General features: G+C 49.0%; 1 protein-coding gene and 4 non-coding genes across 6 annotated transcripts; all 5 read right to left on the bottom strand.

Moving 5' to 3' along the window:
• Positions 1-7,299: 7,299 nt before the first annotated feature.
• On the bottom strand, positions 7,300-15,531 carry LOC130380633 (phosphate carrier protein, mitochondrial-like). 2 transcript variants are annotated; one of them, XM_056587895.1, is made up of 8 exons: positions 15,428-15,531; positions 14,780-14,945; positions 13,944-14,068; positions 12,372-12,551; positions 10,814-10,995; positions 10,049-10,221; positions 8,755-8,865; positions 7,300-7,803 (listed from the first exon to the last, which is right to left on the bottom strand). In XM_056587895.1, exons 2-8 carry the CDS (start codon positions 14,919-14,921, stop codon positions 7,643-7,645), a joined length of 1,074 nt encoding a protein of 357 aa, XP_056443870.1. In that variant the 5' UTR covers positions 14,922-14,945; positions 15,428-15,531; the 3' UTR covers positions 7,300-7,642. The 2 variants fall into 2 exon arrangements, with proteins under 2 accessions (XP_056443870.1, XP_056443871.1); XM_056587896.1 differs by lacking the exon at positions 13,944-14,068 and adding an exon at positions 13,005-13,129.
• Positions 8,100-8,306, bottom strand: LOC130381900 (small nucleolar RNA SNORA53). The gene has a single exon (XR_008895526.1). It is a non-coding gene; the product is annotated as a small nucleolar RNA SNORA53 (small nucleolar RNA).
• LOC130381899 (small nucleolar RNA SNORA53) lies at positions 9,289-9,495 on the bottom strand. Its single transcript, XR_008895525.1, has one exon. It is a non-coding gene; the product is annotated as a small nucleolar RNA SNORA53 (small nucleolar RNA).
• LOC130381902 (small nucleolar RNA SNORA53) lies at positions 10,364-10,570 on the bottom strand. Its single transcript, XR_008895528.1, has one exon. It is a non-coding gene; the product is annotated as a small nucleolar RNA SNORA53 (small nucleolar RNA).
• Positions 11,794-12,000, bottom strand: LOC130381903 (small nucleolar RNA SNORA53). The gene has a single exon (XR_008895529.1). It is a non-coding gene; the product is annotated as a small nucleolar RNA SNORA53 (small nucleolar RNA).
• Positions 15,532-19,595: the final 4,064 nt, after the last annotated feature.

Here is a 19,595-nt window from a genome sequence, read left to right as displayed (position 1 = left end):
GGAAAACAGGTGTGCTAGAACAAGCATCATAAATCTAACTTCACCGTGTAATATCAGACTTCATATCCTTCTTACTTATTTTCCTAGCTATCTTTGTTGCATACAGGGAATGGGTTAACCTAGCGATTGTTAGTGCCACTTGGTTCTATGAACATCCTTACTGTACCGACAGAGATATATTGCTGTTTCTCTTTCTTCTGACAAATGTACTTATTGTAAGTCGCTTTGGATAAAAGCTTCTGCAAAACGCCCTCAATTTAAATGTAAACTTAAACTGAGAGGTTCTTCAGAAAGATTGGTTCGACATCTCGTTTATATATATTATATCATTTATTTATAACCGTTTCCTAGTTTATCTAGCTTCTCAAACTAAATGCAAATTTGCACATGACCGTGACCAATAACCTCTCAGCTTGGGCTTGATCGTGATAGGTGGAGGCGTGTCTTGTGGGCTGTAAAGCTTGAACGGGATAGGTGGATTCGTGTCTTGTGGAATGTGAGGCTTGAGTGTGATTGGTGGAGGTGGGTGTTGTGGGATGTAAAGCGCGGCGCTACGTCACATGGGTCCCTTTGTTTCACCGTGTGCTGACAGCACGGTGGTGATGAATGAAGCCTCTCTCCCTGCCCTCTTCATCAGCAGAGAGAGGGAGGGGGAGAGAGAGGGGGGGAGAGGGGAGGGAGGGGGAGGGAGACGGAGAGAGGGAGAAAGATAGGTGGAGAGAGAGGCAGGGGGGGGGGAGAAAGAGAAAGGGAGGAGGAGAGAGCGAAAGGGGGAGGAGAGAGAGAGAGGGGAGAGAAAGGGAGGGGGGAGAGAGAGAAAGCGAGGGGGAGAGTGAGAAAGGGAGACAGAGCGGGGAGCAGGGTGGGATTGGGGGGAGGGGGAAAGAAAGGGGGACAGAGAGGGTAGAGAGAAGGGGGGGGGGATACAGAGAGAGAAAGGGAGGGGGAGCAGGAGGGTAGAGAGAAAGGGGGACAAAGAGGGTAGAGAGAGCGATAGGAAGAGAGAGAAAGGGAGGGGGAGAGAGAGAAAGGGGGACAGAGAGGGCAGAGAGAAGGGGGGGGGGGGGATACAGAGAGAGAGAGTAGGGGGAGAGAGACAGGCTGGGTCCCTCCCCCCCTCCGTCTCCTGATGCTGCACACGGCCCTCGCTGTGATGCTGCGGCCCGCCAGCCAATAGGAGGCAGTGGAGGCAGAGCATGTTTTCACTATTATTTGGTCCAATCAGATCTGAGGATTCTGATCCCCTCAGTGGTGCCCGTCAGCTGCGGAGAGGACATTGTGTTGGGGGGGGGGGGGGGGGGGGGGGGGCAGAGGGACGGGAGAAGCCGACGACGTGATTAGACGAGGGCCAGGGGTGTGCGCTAGGAGGTGTGGCCTATCACAGCGTTATATAACAGTCTGACCTTCTCCTCACGCCTGGATGGGCCCAGGCTACGTCTGCATCCCTGTGTCTCTGTGGCCAGCCCCCACCATCACACTCCTTCCTCCGTCACACCTCCTCCATCAGCTCCACCACCACCTCCTCTTCCTCCTCCAACACCACCTCCTCCTCCACCAAAACAATCTCCTCCACCGCCAGCTCCTCCTCCTCCACCTCTACTCCTCCTCCACAACTACTCCTCCTCCATCCCCACCTCCTCCACCTCCCCTTCGCCCCCCCATCACCCTGACCACCGCAACCCACCATATCACCACCTGCGCCACAAGACTTCACCGACCCCCATCGAGCGGCTGACCTTCGAGGGAACATTCCTCCCTGGTTCTCCCGGGCTGCTGTGGACGTCATCGGACGCAGAACCGCAGATCTCAGAGCAGCGGTGATGCCCTTGAACACCAGGCCCCACCAGAGCTGCTGTTCGTACCACTGCAGCGCTACACATGACCTGTAAACGGAGTGCGGTAGCAAACACACACACGCACTCAGTCAGACCACACAACCCCTGTAATGAAGAATCCCTACAGCCTGCCAACAGGCTGGGGAACGCACTGTTTCCCTTCTGTCCGACTTATTAGGTTGCAACATTTAGGTCAAGACAGTAAGGAATGTGGAAATTAAAGTCATGAGCTAAGGCTCCATGCGTGGAAGGCTTTCGTTTCCTAATTGAACATGTGACTCCGTGTGGGCCATACGTTCTAGGGTTAGATGGGTTCAATGTAAAGAATGTTCTCCGTGTTGATGTACGGTGGAGCTGTGTCACACGCAGTCACACGTCCACGCAAACACACAATCACATGTCCACACTAACCGACGCAGCCTTCTGCCGTTTGTCTCCCCTCCCCTCCAGAAGGTGGTCTTCTGGGGGTCACCGGTGACGCTGGTCTCCCCTCCCCTCCAGAAGGTGGTCTTCTGGGGGTCACCGGTGACGCTGGTCTCCCCTCACCTCCAGAAGGTGGTCTTCTGGGGGTCACCGGTGACGCTGGTCTCCCCTCACCTCCAGAAGGTGGTCTTCTGGGGGTCACTGGTCTCCTGTTCTCCCCTCCCCTCCAGAAGACGGTGTTCTGGGGGGCAACGGTGATGCGTGGGCCCGGGTAACACCCAGCCACCGTAGCGGGGCGGTCCTCCGCGCTCCATGCTGTCCTTTGGGGCGTGGGGAAGGTCGGACTCTGGGCTTGTTGACATGTAACACACGTCGTCTATCAGGGAGCGGGGCCACCTTGGAGCCATCTGAAGGTTTTTGCTGCTGGCTGACATTTTATTGCTTCTTTATCTCCAAAGGATCTTTGAAAGTGTAATGCGTGCACAGACACACACACACACACACAGGCACACACACACGCATGCACAGACACACACAAATAGGCACACACACACCAACACACACATGCAGGCATAGGCGTATACACACAGACACACACACACAGGAACACACGTGCACACACACACAAAGACACATGCACACACACACAAAGGCACATGCACACATGCACAGACACACACACAGGCACACATGCGCAAAAAAAAGACACACACACACACACAGACAAACACGTTCAAGTTTTGCCAGGCCAGACCCACGTTGCGCATTTCTTAAACTGTCTTGAGCGATCACTCTGACCCGTATTTTCCTGCCCGCTCTGTTTATTTAAGAGACAGGAGGAGCATTCATGAGGATTTGACTGGAACTAAATATCCTCCCAGTGCTTCCAGCTCCTGTTCTGTTCCTTTCATGTGAACCAGTCCCTGTATCGACCAGCTCCTTATTCTACAGGTGGTGTCCCCGAGCAGAAAGATCTGGTGAGCCCTTGTTCAGGCAGATCCCTGCTCATCCTATTTGGGAACGTTTCGGGAAAACAGGAAGTTAAGCCCCGGAGTGCAGCTGTTGATTCTGGACATTCCTGAGGAATCCCCTGAATAACCAGAAGATAACGTCTGCTCAACACGACTCAGTACAGCCAGTCATATTGACATTGAGGGCATTCAGCAGATGCTTTTATCCAAAGCGACTTACAATATGTTCTTTTGTCAAAAGAAAGAGAAGCAACAATATATCGCTGTCGGTACAGTAAGGTTGTTCATAGTAACAAGTGCCAAGCACTAACAATCGCTAGGTTAACCCATTCCCTGTATACTACGTACTTGCTACCATAGCATTGTGTAGCATCTTATCCTAGCTATCTTTGTTGCATGGTACTTGCAAGTGCCTAGTACTTAGTTAATGCCAGGACGTACAACAGACAATAAGTGAGTAAGAGGTAGTCGGGGGGGGGTTAAGGGAGTAGGAGGTGAGGTTTGAGTCTTTGAACCATTTTCAACGACTACTCTGTGTCCCACCAACCCAACCGTTGTCGAGACGATGGGGGAGTTTCCTGTGCGGTGCGTGTCCGGTAAAACAAGGGGGTCACTCGATGTCATTATCATGCGTCGTCTGAGTCGTTAAGACTGGTCGTTACCGAACTGCCACGGGGGCCTCGTAGCTGACCCACACCAGGACAGCCTGGCCTGTGACCCCACAGGGCCGACGTCAAACCCCACCGTCAAAATGATAACGCAGAGACACGCCTGAGGAGGGAACGACCGATTAACCAGTGTCTGGACCACAGCACTGATGCACTCTTTAGTTTAGGACTACACTTGTGCTCTGATGTGGCATGAGTCCGTTTGTTAAGCGCAGGAAATGATTTGCAGCGGCAGTTTTATACCTTTATTTGCAGAACCTAACGAATGATAAACCAGTAAAGAAGACCATGTAATTGCATCCTCTCCAGTCAGAGGGGATTTAAAGGGGAAAGCTCCCTACCATGCAGCTGCCAGAGTAGTAACTCAACATCAATGACCTTGCTGCCATTACAACAAGTTGACTTTCTAACAACTTCAACACGTTGACAAGTTGTTTTTCTGTCATGCCGTTTAGTAATATAATGCTTATTGTGTTGTGTTTAGTAATACAAGGCTCATTAGGTTGTGTTTAGAGATTCAACACTCATTAGGTTGTGTGAGCAAGATAATCCGATTCAGCCTGAGGGAAGATGTTGCAGACATCTAGTTTTAGATTTCAAGTGTGGAGATCTGTTGTCCCCTCTCCTGTCTAGCTACCCTCCCAGTTCACCCTTCCATCTCCAGTCCCCTCTTGCTCAGCTGGAACAAACGACGCCTCCAGCAAAACATTCCTCCAACCCCCGCTGTGCTAAGCCCCCCCCCCCCCCCCCCCCCCAACCACGTGGACTGGGCCCAGGACTTCAGGGTGACCTCCAGACCAGTTCCAGGGTGGGGAGACAATGGGTGGACTCTGTGAACACCCCTCCCTCCCCCCCCGCAGTGTTTCTGAGGACAAGAGATATCCTTCTGGAAATGAAACCTGATATTGTGGGGAAACTAGAACACAGATTGCTGTTTTTTTCAATTTCGTTCGAGCGCAGTTTGAAGGCTAGTTTGTGTGTCAGACTTCCAAGGGCTGTTCTTGTCTGTTCTGGGGAGTTTTCTTGGACTTTTGACCTTGATATTTGACTTAACAAAGACTATATACAATCCTTATACATTTACATTTAGCAGACACTTTTTTGCAAAAAAACGACTAACAATAAGTACATTTGTCAGTAGAAAGAGAAACAACAATATATCGCTGCAGGTACAGCAAGAATGTTCTAACAATTGCTAGGTTCCCCTTATACAACAAAGATAGCTAGGATGAAATAGGATTTCTGGTTTTAATAGTACGGAACCAAACTATTTCTCTGTGTAAGACAGTGTGGCTGAAAGCTGAATCCTAGCTAAAGCTCTATTCTCTGCTTCTCCTCTGAGTTCAGCTGTCCGCATCCATCAATGTTTTTGTAGAAAGCGCCCAGAGGGACTGCTGTGATTCAGACTAACAAAGTAGGGCAGCATGGAAAGCTGGTTCTGCCTAGCCAGAGCTCAGAGAGCTGGCCCCCGCCCGCGACACAGCTGTTTCCATCACCCCTCTGCTAGCCAACGTTCCAGACAAGCCCCCGGAATAGACATCAGAATCAGGGCCGTTATCAGGTCCTGCTGGTATGCAGTCACAAGGGGCCGTCCATTATGTACCGCCCGGTCTGACGAAGGGGGTCACCTTGATGCTCTGCCTCAGCAAACACGTTACATAACGCCTGCTGGCTCTGAGCACTTCAGCAATCATTAGTTCATGACAAGGGCTTGTTCCAGAAGCTGGGATTTGCAAGTCAGCTGTTTGTGTTAGGGAACTATTAATTATTGAGGAAGTATTATTATTATTATTATTATTATTATTATTATTAGGGAATTCTTGGACATTTTGAAGATGTTAAGTTCCGTATACAGATCTTGGCACTAGGTTGAGATAAAGTGCTACTAATGTGCTACAGGAGTTTGCATTAGCCACACACCTGCAGCAACGACGTCTATTACAACTCATTTTTTATTAATGGCAGCCAATTATACTTTTATGATTTGACAATAATTTATCTTCATCAAAACCTTTCTTTGCTGCAGCAAATTAAGTTGTGCACGGCTTCTCGTTCAAATCATAATACCAATCCATAATCAATATTTCAGTGTGAAGGCTAAAAAGAGGAGTAGAGTTTGAGGAAATGTCCATGAATTAAATATGCGGTTCTAGAAAGGAAAATAAGGACAGTTCACTGGTTTCAGGTTTCAGCTTTGGCAACAGCTTTTAGGAACACGTCCCAGTTCATGCATTTCTGGCCAAAATAAATGACAAAACCTAGTCTCTTTTCATATTCTGACGTGCTGAATATGGTCACGTAAACTACATTTTCACTCCATTACCGACCTCCTGAACTACACCCATTTCGCAGGCACCAGCACATGGAAAACGTATTTCAATCAGCTGCTGAGTGGATGGAAATGACAATGATAGGTCGGTAACGCATCGCAACGCATGTATGCCTACTATGTTGAGGCTGCGGGCCCGAGAGCCTTGCAATGGGGGACCATTAGGAGGAGACACTGGAGCAACCGGTCGACCTCCAGAGAGGAGATGCGTTCGGTCCAAACAGCTCAGCAGTGCACATGCGCGGGAGAGCAGTCCTCACCCCAGGAACACGTGGCTTCTGGCAACAAAACTGGTAACACGAATGCAGAAAAAGGGGCAAAAGGCATACCTTGTTTGTGGGGCTTTTGTTTTATAATCTTAAAGTTGTCACAGTGGCGGCCTCTGGTGGCTGGAGTTGAAGCTGCAGTTGGTTTTATATCCCCTCGCTGTGACGGGGGGGGGGGGAGCAAGAGTGGACTGAAATGGATTACCACACGGCTGAGCACGTTTCGATCATAAACCCTTTAGTTTAGATACTTACGTTCCGCCCGTATTATACCACCAGCTGTGAGTGATTAGCCGTAACAAGACGTTTGAAAATCTGCCTGTGTGTTATGGTGACATCACAAGTGCCCGTGTCCACACGTATGATGGGATGGATTAACAGTTGTCCAGTGGGTGGGCTGTTAAGACTGATCTATCCAGCATGCATCTAGGTGGCCACGCCTACTGTCACAAAAACGGGCAGTATTTCAATCAGCCTATACTTTTATCCAAATCAACTCCAGTACATTTGTCTGAAGAGAAACAATATAGCGCTGTCGGTATAGTAAGGATGTTCATAGAACCAACGGCCATGCACTAAAAATCGCTAGGTTAACCCATTCCCCGTATACAGATAGCTAGGATAAGACGCTACACTATGGCAGGTATGATTTTTAAGTGCCAGGCTGACGACATTCTATAAGTGTGTACATTAAGTGCCAGCTGGTAATGGCTAATCACACCTGGTGATGTAATTGGGGCCGTTTGAGAGTCAATATCTGCAGTAGAAAATGTAACAAACAAAACACTGAAAGATCTCACAAGAAACACTCCCAACAACGTTAATTTCCCAGGGAATAAATTCTTTTATTTAGAATTCCTCACATAACTAATGACAGGATAAAATCAGACTGTTTCTACATCGGAATATTCCAGCCCACCCCCAGCGGTGAAGCCAGGGATGCACCACCCTTCTCCACCTAAAGTCTCCCTGTTAAATATACACGAGTAGCAGCGCGGGGCTGGAGCAACATAAATATAGAGAACACTCTGGGGGGGGGGGGGCCCATCGGGGGCGCAGTGGAGTCCAATTGGGTGGGCCGGGTAGGTGGAGGTTTGGGTGTGGTCGGTGGGGGTCAGGGTGGAGTCGAGGCGGCGGTGGTAGTGTCTCGTTACTCGGTCAGCCCCAGCTTCTTCTTCAGGGACTCGGGCATCTCGGGGGGAGGGGGGCGGGGCAGGCGGAAGTAGACCTTCACCGAGTCGTAGATGAACCACTGCAGCGCGGTCAGGGTACCGATCATGATGATACGGGCGACCAGGCCCTTCCACACTCCTGGGGGGGCGGGGCGGGGGGGGAGAAGGGGTCAGTACAGCCGTAGCTCAACAGGTGAAGAGGAGAGCTCTGATTGGTTAAGATCAGAGCTTGCTATTTTTATGCATTAGGCTGAACGTCATTAAAAAGAAAAAAAACATTTCTGACTCATTTTAATTGTAATTTATTCAGTATTAGTTGGCTACTTGATAGCCAATTGATAGTCTAATGTCAAGAATAAGAACTTTGACCAAATAAAAAAATAAAAATCATAAAATCAAAAGATTCAACATTTCTGACTAAATATTAGTATGATAGTTGTCCGCCCCCCAGCCTAGCTGCAGTGGGAGCTCCCCGCCTGTAGAGGGCAGAGTTGCCAGTGCAGCAGGGTGGCTGAGAGGCAGGTAGACTGATCTCACACGCCAATGACTCAAGCACCTCCGACTGTACAGCAGGAAGCTGCGAGGAGCTCACTGCCAGGGACTGACAGCAGCTCCTCCAGAGGTGGATCTAAGGAGCGTGTTGCTAGCTTGAATCCTTATTTAGCAGATATCCTCAAACCCTTGCCATAAGAAACATGAACAAGATCCCAGCGCCTGACTTGGGATGTTTAGAACTAAAGTAAAATGAATGCCATGAATTTGAGATCTACTGCCAATACACATTATTCAACAGCTACCATTCTATGGTGGCCAGATTAGACGTATGGTTGGTAAAAAGTAAACAAACCCAGGGTTACATTAAATTAAAACTAAAAGATGCAAGGGTCCCATTTAGCCAAAATAAATGCCTTATCAGGACAGACATGTTTGTTGCCTCCAACATCGATTAGAAACCTGAATGAGGTATTTTAAGTCTCAATGATTAAGCTCCTCTTATGGAGGATGCGATACAAACATGAAAAGAATAGCTAATCCAAAATGAGAGTTCTCGGCCAACCAGAACAGAATGAGGGCGTGGCCCGGTACTGACCTTTGGGCCCCAGCTTCTTCAGCACCTGGGTGGCGGTGCTACCGCTCTCCTTGTTGAGCACGGACACGACGGAGTCGGCCGGGTGGGACACGATGGCACAGAACACACCGGCTGGAGGGGACGGGGGAGAGGCGTCAGGTGGACCGTTAGAACCACCCAACCCCAGCAGAACCACCCAACCCCAGCAGAACCACCCAACCCCAGCTCCCTCTGGTAATAAGAACGTGACCCTCAGCTCCTCACAAGGGTGACTACTCCACGCTAGCATTTAGACCAGTATCACAGCATACCCGATGCTAGCAGTGTGGGAAATGCATTTTAAAACGAGAGCTGGTTGAGGAAAAGCATGACGAATACAGGACACGGGTTAATTTGTATCAGTACATAAATGAACGATGAGACACAATCATGCCCTCTGGTGGCCTGGCTGACAAATGACAGCATCTGTTGATTGACTGAGGAGGAACGCAACCAACGATTAAACTAGTGATTATTTTTCTCGAGAAACATTTTAAAACAAAGTCTGTATGATAGTATGTCCGCCCCCCAGCCTAGCTGCAGTGGGAGCTCCCCGCCTGTAGAGGGCAGAGTTGCCAGTGCAGCAGGGGGGCTGAGAGGCAGGTAGACTGATCTCACACGCCAATGACTCAAGCACCTCCGACTGTACAGCAGGAAGCTGCGAGGAGCTCACTGCCAGGGACTGACAGCAGCTCCTCCAGAGGTGGATCTAAGGAGCGTGTTGCTAGTGTTCATCCTAAAGTTCATTTGGCAGAGATTCTCATTCCATCGACTGAGGAAGGTCGAGATACGACTTTTCGTGCTGCTCTGGTGAAATACAAGGCGATAAATCAATTCTTGTTTATCTAATGCCATCAATTATTGCACAATCATATCATATGTTAGCCGAGCCCGTAGTGACTCAATTTCAAATATGGTCTCTTCTGGCCGTCGCCCAAGATTAACTAGTATTCATTTATCCAGAGCCATGAAAACGTAGGAAGTAGAATTTCTGAAGCATCAAGCAGTAAATGTCGTCATGTGTACTTAATACAGGACTTAAACTAGTGTTGTGTGCACTTGATACTAGTGTTGTGTGCACTTGATACTGATGTCATCTGTACTTGATAATGATGTCATCTGTACTTGATAATGATGTCATCTGTACTTGATACAGGACTCGAGTGAATCCCGGATCATCAACACAAGCTTCCACGCATCCCGTCAGCAGAAGGCTTCCCAGAGCAACGCTTTTCCCATGCACCCCGTTAGTGACAGGTCTGCGGGCGCCCCTTACCGATGTAGCCGGCCGTGAAGGTGACGATCAGCTGCTCCGACTTGGAGCACTCGCTGCGGGGCTTGGGCACGGCGTACTTGTAGAGCAGCTCCACCGTGCGCTCAAAGCAGGCGAACTTCATCATGGTGTAGGGGATCTGCCTCATCCACAGAGGAACCACGCCCTTGTAGAAGCTGAAGGACACAGGGAAGAGTTCATGCATCTAGAAGCAACAACAAAAGGCACCGGGTCCACATGCAACAACCTACTCTTTCCCTAAATGAAATGTCCCCTTTGACAGTTGACGTAAATCTAAACGGACTAGCTACTGGTTTTGGTGTCCGCCCCCCAGCCTAGCTGCAGTGGGAGCTCCCCGCCTGTAGAGGGCAGGGTTGCCAGTGCAGCAGGGGGGCTGAGAGGCAGGTAGACTGATCTCACACGCCAATGACTCAAGCACCTCCGACTGTACAGCAGGAAGCTGCGAGGAGCTCACTGCCAGGGACTGACAGCAGCTCCTCCAGAAGTGGATCTAAGGAGCGTGTTGCTAGTATTGATTTAGCAGAGATTCTAATTTCCCCCCCCCCCCCCCCCCCCCCCCCCCCCAACCAAGAAAGTTGGAGCTACATCTAAACAAAGCTTCACTAAAAGATAACAATACTAACTTTTACAACATGGCTTCCCTCTGCAAAAAGAGCTCTACCTAACTTCACCATCAAAAGTAAAAAAGGACCAAAACGTTGGCAGCAGCTTTACCACCAATCCTCCTGAAGAAGGGACTCGACTTACGCCCAGACGCCCTCCTCGGCGTACATCTTGGGGGCACACTCCCTGAGGGTGTTGGCGTAGCCGGGCTTGGTCTGGATGCGGACCTTGCACGCCTCCATGGGCGCCAGGGCGATGTCGGCGAAGAACTCAGCGCTGGCAGAAGCCGCCAGGTACAGGGACGTCCTCCACAGGTAGGTGTTCTCCTGCAGACATGGATTCATGTGTTCATAACAACATCAGTACAGGGACGACCTCCACAGGTAGGTGTTGTCCTGCATACATGGATTCATGTGTTCATAACATCCATACAGGTATGTCCTCTGGTGACATTAATTCATGTGTTCATAATGAGGATGTGTTCTGTTGAAGAGAACTTGTGTGTTCATAATATCAGTACAGGGACATCCAGAACAGATAAGTGGTCTTCTGCGGACATGGATTCATAATACGAGTTAGGCGTTTTGTTTACATGAATTAATTTGTTCACAACATCAGGTAAAAGGTAGGTGTTCTGTTTCAGAAGAATTCAAGTGGTCATAACATCGGATAGATGTTCGGATCACAAGAATGCATTGGTTCATAACAAAATATGGCAAAGAATATATCCCTCATAAATCCAAGAGACTTCTTGGAATTTAAAAACTCAAAACGACCATGGAATCTTGGCGAGATGTTGGATAAAGGTTTAAAGGGCTCATATTCTACTACGCAACCCAGAGCCACAGCCTCAACGACATCCAACACACTCGATATGGATGAACTATATGGTCCTTATTTTTAGATATCGTAACAGGGATCCTTCTTTACAGACGGGGCTATTTTAGAAGAGACCCAAGGGGGAAGAAGCCCCAGCCTTACTTACAGTGTATGCATCAGATACATCTTTAACCCCAGAACCTCCTGCCATGGACCTCTAGTTATATTGTATCCCTACAGAGCATCCATTACATTTGCATGTTTCACAAACAAATCCAAATCTAAACGGACTAGCTACTGGTTTTGGTGTCCGCCCCCCAGCCTAACTGCAGTGGGAGCTCCCCGCCTGTAGAGGGCAGGGTTGCCAGTGCAGCAGGGTGGCTGAGAGGCAGGTAGACTGATCTCACACGCCAATGACTCAAGCACCTCCGACTGTACAGCAGGAAGCTGCGAGGAGCTCACTGCCAGGGACTGACAGCAGCTCCTCCAGAAGTGGATCTAAGGAGCGTGTTGTGCCAGGACTAAATAGTACTTAGAATAATAATGTAACATCTTATCCTGGCTATCTTTGTTTTATACAGGGGATGATAACCTAGCAATTGTTAGTGCTTGTCCCTTGGTTGTATGAACATCCTCACTGTACCGACAGCGATATACAAGTTGTTTTGAATAAAAGAGTCTGCCAAGTGCCTTTAATGTAAATAGGATTGTACCAGAGACAAGAAGCTACGACAACGGTACAAACCCTACACTAAAGATTACAATGCTGACCCTTACTACATAGCTTCCCTCTGCAAAAAAATAGACAGTGTCTTCTGCCTCAGACACATTTTAAAACATAATACCGTTGCGTTTTTCCTGAAGACCTTGACTGAGGGCTCACCTCTCCCATCAGGTCGCTGTAGAAGATCTTGAAGACCTCATAGAAGCCAAACTTGCAGAGTCCCTGCATGGAGTAACCGATGAAGGTGGGTGCCCATCCCTTGGCCAGGCCGCGGGCTCCATCCTCCCTGACGGTGAGCCTGAAGCCGTTCCCGATGGACTTGTACTTGTCGGGGTCCACCTTTGGGGGGGGGGGGGGGGGGGGGGGGGAGACGGATGAGGAGCCAAACGAGGCTGGACGCTCGCATGCATGTGGAGGCTACCAAATATTAACTCAAAGAGCTAAAAGTTTAATAACTTTTGCGGTTACCAATGTCTTAAATTGTCATTAGTAATTATATAATTGTTACTATTCACCATGTCCTACTTTTAGGAAGTTTGATGGGGTTTGCCAATTCAAACGGGTTAAATTAAATACTAGGCTGCAATGTACTGCATCCTGCTGAAACGTCCTACTCTTACAAATACCATCTTAAAAGGTAACTACTTTAGGAGTCTAGCAGTCCTACGTTTGTACAGCATAGATTGGCCATCAAGTGTTAACCTGACGGCCATCCACTACAAGGTGCAGTAACCACAGAAGGCAGTGTGGCCGACGGCCGCCGCTCCTGATTGGCTGAGCAGGCTCACAAACCTGCAGGCGGCACTTGACGAGGTCAAGGGGCACCACGGCCGTGTGGGTGAGCCCACAGCTCAGGATACCCCCAAAGCCACACATCGCATAGTACTTATTGGAGCCAAATGCGCAGCTCACATCGTCTGTAGCAAAAGGGGAGGACACACACATGCACACATGCAGGGTCACATGCGGACCAATCACAGATCTGGAGCCACATAAGAGGAGGAGTCACGGTGATGACTCGTCCCTTATGATCGGCTCCGACACCAGCATGCCACCATCATTAGGATAAACACCCAGCAATCATTAAACACGTGATTTAATATGAACTTTGTATGGTTGATGATTAGAAAAAATAAGAAAAGAAAAAAAACATACTTTTTTTATCTGCAAATGATTGAGCGAGAACACTTAACGTTTAGTTCAGCCGGACCTTTCGACTCCCCTCAACCCTGAGAAGTTACCAGTTTACCCTAGAAACTATTCAGCAGAATACATCTGACATTCGGTTAATGATCAGTCAGTCAATGCCAGCTGCAGTAGGGTATACATAGACCTATATATTCAGGCAGTGCATTCTGGGAATGTTTCAGTGTCAAACATAGGAAGGTCAACCGTAAGGCTGGATTCCTCCAGTGTCCACGTCAACCTTTACTTATAAAGTCCTCTGTTGGGGGTCAACAAGTGTGGGCAGGGGGTGGAAAAGGGTGAGGGACATGACGGCCGGTGGGATGAATCAGGAATAACACATTTTCCATGCCGTGTTGATCAACAACAAAGTAAATCAAAAGGGATCAGTGGATTATGAAAACACCAACACAACAACAACGTCCCGACGAGTCGACCTCCGCAATTCGACTCCCATGCAGTGATCAGAGGTCGGTGCGGGGAGAGAGTGGGAGGGGCGTTCGGTTGGGGTTTTATTTCACGTAGGACACCATGCTAAAGACAGACCTGCAATCTGCACTTGACCAGATCGAGGGGCACCACAGCCGTGTGCGTGAGGCCACAGCTCACAATGCCACCAAATCCACAAAGGAGCAGGTACTTCTGGGAGCCAAACTCACAACTGTCCCCCTCTGAGGAAACACAGGATAACACTCACTATCCACAAAAACATGGGAGACCAGTGATTGAGTTCTGGGTAACCACCAACAGATGGGCGTAGTAGAGGCAAGAGAAGAAGAGTACATTACTAGACACTAAAAACGTCGGAAAAAATTAACCCCTCAAAAGGTCTCGTTTCCTCCTGGCTAATGTTTCATGCAAGGTCTTGCATAACGAACCGACTAAGCTCACAAGCCAGGCAACACTATTCCACAACCCCCTGCTAGTTGCGACTCGCGGCGGACGTCCACTGCGGTATTGTTCACCGAGGAGTGGTGCGGTAAACCACGCCTGACACGGTCTGACAGTCTTCCAATGGTTTGGACGACGCAGGTTAAGGAGCGACCCTAACCGGCCCTTCAGGTAACCGCTCCCGATTTGCCCTTCCGTGTCCTCCACGGCCACTGTGCTCCAACAGGAGGCCGATAAGCCCTGCTGGAGGTCATCGACTCTCCAGAGGAACGACGTCCAGGGGACCTTAGCACACGTACCGCCGCTGTAGACGTCGGGTGGCGCCGGTACTACCGGAGCAGGAGAATAACCCGCAACCCAAACTCACGGATGACCTCGCTAACAGGCTAGGCTAAAGAGCAGAGCTAGCTACAGCTGCTAACGCTAACACCGCGCTAGCCTGCGGAGGTTCTGCTTTCCAGTCCTTCAGAGGGACCGACCCGTCACGTTACCTGCGGTGGCGGCGGCGGCCAGACGACGGGTTGCGGGACCCGCTGCGGGGGTCTGCTGGAGCTCCTCCGCCCGCTGGAGGCTGAACAGCGGGGCGCTGAACGGGTTAGCCCGGGCCAGCTGCGTGAGGGCGGTGGGGTACATCGTGTCCTGTCGGGCGGCGGTGTACTGAGGGAGCGAAGAGGGAGAGGTTTAACAGACAGCGCCTTAGAGCGTCACGATGGTTGACCCCTGGCCCCGATGACACGCTCTTCGACGGTTGACCCCTGACCCCCGGAGTCAATGTCACATGTAGCCTGCCCAGACATCAGGCCTCATCGATGCAGGCGTTTTAAACATGCATTCTAACACCAACACTCACTAGAAAAGTGAGTACATTTCTAAATGGAACTCAAGGACTTAAACGAAGTCTGTAACTCGCATGCGCAGAGAGCACGCACACTTGCTAGCAAAAAGAGCTAAAGACGAGGCTAGCTAACGTGCTAGCTTGACCGTCCCAAGGTGGAAGGTGATAAAAGCCGTTAAATACGGGGAAATAAACCACGTAAACACCGCATTTAACAGGTCCGGCCACCCGACGGAAATGCCCGTTAAATCTGTCCACGTTACGGTAGACACTGTGCCGCATTTAGAGAAGAAGCGCGACTCACTGTGAGAAGAACGTAAGATGGCGGCTCCTCTTTGCTGTCACCGGCGGCTCAGAGAGAGAGGCCGCGCGTCCCCGCGCTAAATCAACCTCCTCTGCTGACGTCACCACCCCACCGGGAGGGGGGCGAGGCCTGGTCGACCGCCCACGTGACCCAGCCTGAAGGATATTGTGAATGAAGGTTATTTGTGGTGAAGTTGCTTTGCATTAAATTAACATTGCCCACGTTAGAGAGAGAGAGAGAGAGAGAGAGAGAGAGAGAGAGAGAGAGAGAGAGAGAGAGAGAGAGAGAGAGAGAGAGAGAGAGAGAGAGAGAGCGAGAGAGAGAGAGATGAGATGCTGACTAAATGAAGCAACGAAGAAGAGACAAAGTGATAGTATTGTGTTTGTATTTATTTCGTTGCACAAGTACATAACAAATGTATATTAGTAGGACTAGATTTTATACATAATGTAAAAAAAGGAAAAACCAGGACAAGTCAACATCTCCCACTCACAGGATTAAAACCCAAACCAACATATACCAACCACAAAAATAACAAATAAAACCATAGCATTAGCAAGAACTTATTGTAAACCAGTTTCTAATTTAGTTGCACTAAATTGCCACTAGATGGAGACACAGGCTGTGTTACGGTTTGACCATTATGTTCCTCATCGAAACATCATCGGTCAGTATTCGTCCTCATCTCCTGCTCGTCGGGTTCTTGATTCTCCTGCGGGGGACGTCTTGGATGGGGAGACAGTAGATATGCATGGGATACTTCCGGAAGTAGCTGGTTACCCAGGGTCTGTTGGAGACGGTGGGAGATACCTTTATAACCAATCAGCTGTTTTGCAGGGGCGTACCATGACTGCTTCAAAAATGCGTTCAATTAAAAAATCGTTGTGAACCATTGTGTCAATATAACACAGCCGGTGATGATAGTGGTGGTGATGGTGGAGGTGGTGGAGGGGCCGGGGCTGATGGTGTACGGTACCTAGTGACCCGCTGGCTGAGGCTGAGGTGGAGCAGGCTCTGCCACCGCATGCGGTTGTCCGTCTCGTGGAGGAACGCTCGCTCTCTCTGTCGCCCCACATCCAGAAGGTCTGACTGACGGAGGTCAGCCTCGATGAGGGTCAGCTGTTGACAGATCATATGATGATGATGATGATGGATGGATGGATGGATGGATGGATGGATGGATGGATGGATGGATGGATGGATGGATGGATGGATGGATGGATGGATGGATGGATGGATGGATGGATGGATGGATGGATGGATGGATGGATGGATGGATGGATGGATGGATGGATGGATGGATGGATGGATGGATAGATAGATAGATAGATAGATAGATAGATAGATAGATAGATAGATAGATAGATAGATAGATAGATAGATAGATAGATAGATAGATAGATAGATAGATAGATAGATACTCCATTAATCCCCAAGGGGAAATTCGAGGTCCCAGTAGCTCAAAGACATCACACATAACATACACATACAACATAAACAGGATTATAAGAAAGAGTTCCACATGAATACTATGGGCAAGAAAATTTTACCCAGGGTCGTTTTCGGCATGAAGACCCATAAAATAAGCCCTCCAGACACATTTTTCATTGATAATCGAGTATAGAGCTTGGAATGCCCGGAGCAATATAACAGCCCAAATGGCTTCCATGTTATTGGCTAGGGCCACAGTGAACGCTTGGAAATCAGCATTTCTTAACCACCAATATTGCTCAAAATAGCACCAAACCTCTGCAGTAGCATGACTAGGATCCCTTCACATAAAACAAAGAATCAAAAACTTAGTTAGCGTTCCGGGAGTTTATTAAAAAAGACTGAAAAAAAAGTCTGTGCCTTACCGGTAGGTCCATGTTTCCAGGAAGTCCACACAAGCCGATAACCAGCTACTGTGAATAATTTAATTGAGGCACCAACTAATTTAACTTAACAATCTCCCCTCATGACTCTTTTAAACATTTTGGCAACTTTTTATGTGTAGAGACCCTACTCAAGTTACTGCAGAGGTTTGGTGCTATTTTTAGCAATATTAGTGGTTAAAAAGTGTTGAGAACTGCCCCTAGCCAATAACATGCAAGCCATTTGTGCTGTTACATTTCTCCGGGCACTTGGGGGCAAGCTTTATACTCGATTAACAACGAAAAAAAAGTGTCTGGAGGGCTTGTTTTAGGGGTCTTCATTCCGAGAAAGACCCTGGGTTAAATTTAGCCGGAATTACACTTTAAGTAGTATAAGTTGTAGCTCCCTCTCATTCGCTGTTTATGCTCAGGTCCAACGTGAAGGTTTGTGTTTGTATCTGTAAACTACTGTAAACGTCATAATTGAAGGCGTAACAATATGTTATTCATAAACATCCATTCCCATTCACATTTATTTTGATTCCTGATGTGCATAAATAATCGTCCTCCAAATTTGGTCGCTGGAGTCTAAAGTAGGACCAGAAACTAAGGCCCAATCCCATTTCTACCCCTTACCCCTTACCCTTACCCGTCCCCCTTGTTTTGAAGGGGCAAGGGGAAGGGGTAGAAATGGGATTGGGCCTAAGACCAGCTATTCATTGCAGAGGGCCTCCAACTTCCCTTCCCTCAAAATGGAGGCTGTTTTGTAGTTCTTTACCTCCTCCAGTAGACACCTGCTGTCCTCCAGCCTCCTGTGCTCCTCATAGAGAGCCAGCGTCGCCGGATCGCCTCCCCTCTCGCTCTCCTCCTCCTCCTTCACCGATACCTCTTCCTCCTCCTCCTCCCTCCCTCCTCCCTCCCCTTCCTCTTCCTCCTGCTCTCTGATCTCCCTCCTTCTCCCCTCTCGCCCTCTCGGCCGCTCGGCTGCTGGGGACCTCTGGGGGGCGCCAGAGAGGGGAGGAAACACACCCGTACTGAGAGAGAGAGAGAGAGAGAGAGAGAGAGAGAGAGAGAGAGAGAGAGAGAGAGAGAGAGAGAGGGGGGGGGGGGGGGAGGGAGGGAGGTAGGAGGTGGGAGAGAGAGAGAGAGAGAGTGGGAGAGAGAGAGGGGGGGGTAGGGCGATGGATGGAGGGAGAGAGAGAGAGACAGAGAGAGAGAGAGAGAGACAGAGAGAGAGAGAGAGAGACAGAGAGAGAGAGAGAGAGAGGGAGTGGGAGAGAGGGAGAGACAGAAAGAAAGAGTGAGGGAGGGAACAATTTATCTTATGTAGAATTTATACACATTTGTATAGTATTTACATTCTACTTCATTGTTTCTTTGGATTCGATTTTCTCTTCTTTTTTAATGTATTTACATTTCTATATTTTCCAAGTCGGCTTTTGTTTTTTCGCCTTTGTTCAGTTATTTTAACTGCTTTGAAAAGTTCAATGTATAGTTCCACGCCAATAAATCTCTTGAATTGAATGGAATGGAATTATATTGAACAAACACACACACACCCACACACACATGCACGCAGACATAGACACACATGCACGCACACACACACACACACACACACAACCGTGCACTCAGTAAACAAAGATGTTGACTTCCAGGCTCTGGTTCCATTCAGATTTGTTTTCAGTGTAACGGAGCCCTGCAATAAGGACAGAGTTAGCTGGTAAGTAAAACAACACACACACACACACACACACACATACATACACACACACACACACACACACACACACACACACACACACACACACGCAAACACACACACACACACACACACACACACACACACACACACACACACACACACACACACACACACACACACACACACACACACACACACACACACACACACACATACCTTTCTCTACTGCCTGACTCCTCCTGGATCAGAGAAAGATGACGAGGTCCCATCATGTCCTTCAGCACCTGGACGCACACACACAGACACACACACAGACGCACAGACAGACAGACACACACACACACACACACACACACGAGCCCGCAGACAAAGAATAAGTGGAAGAAATGTCATTATCGGCTACAATCGGCAACAAGCGGTTGCCACGGTGACCATAGGACACCTGTCCTTAGTTCTTTAAGAAGGAAGATGATACCGACACACCTGCGCATATACACACACACACACACACAAACCCACACACGGCCGAGTGGAGGTTAGTTACTATGGAGGTCATCGGGACGTCTTGAGTTTCCTGCTGGCGCCACCCTGACCTAATCCCCTACGGATC

Source organism: Gadus chalcogrammus, chromosome 4 (assembly GCF_026213295.1).
Source record: "Gadus chalcogrammus isolate NIFS_2021 chromosome 4, NIFS_Gcha_1.0, whole genome shotgun sequence".
NCBI lineage: Eukaryota > Metazoa > Chordata > Actinopteri > Gadiformes > Gadidae > Gadus > Gadus chalcogrammus.
The sequence above is the reverse complement of the archived record's forward strand: the minus strand, read 5'-3'. Positions and strand labels throughout refer to the sequence as shown.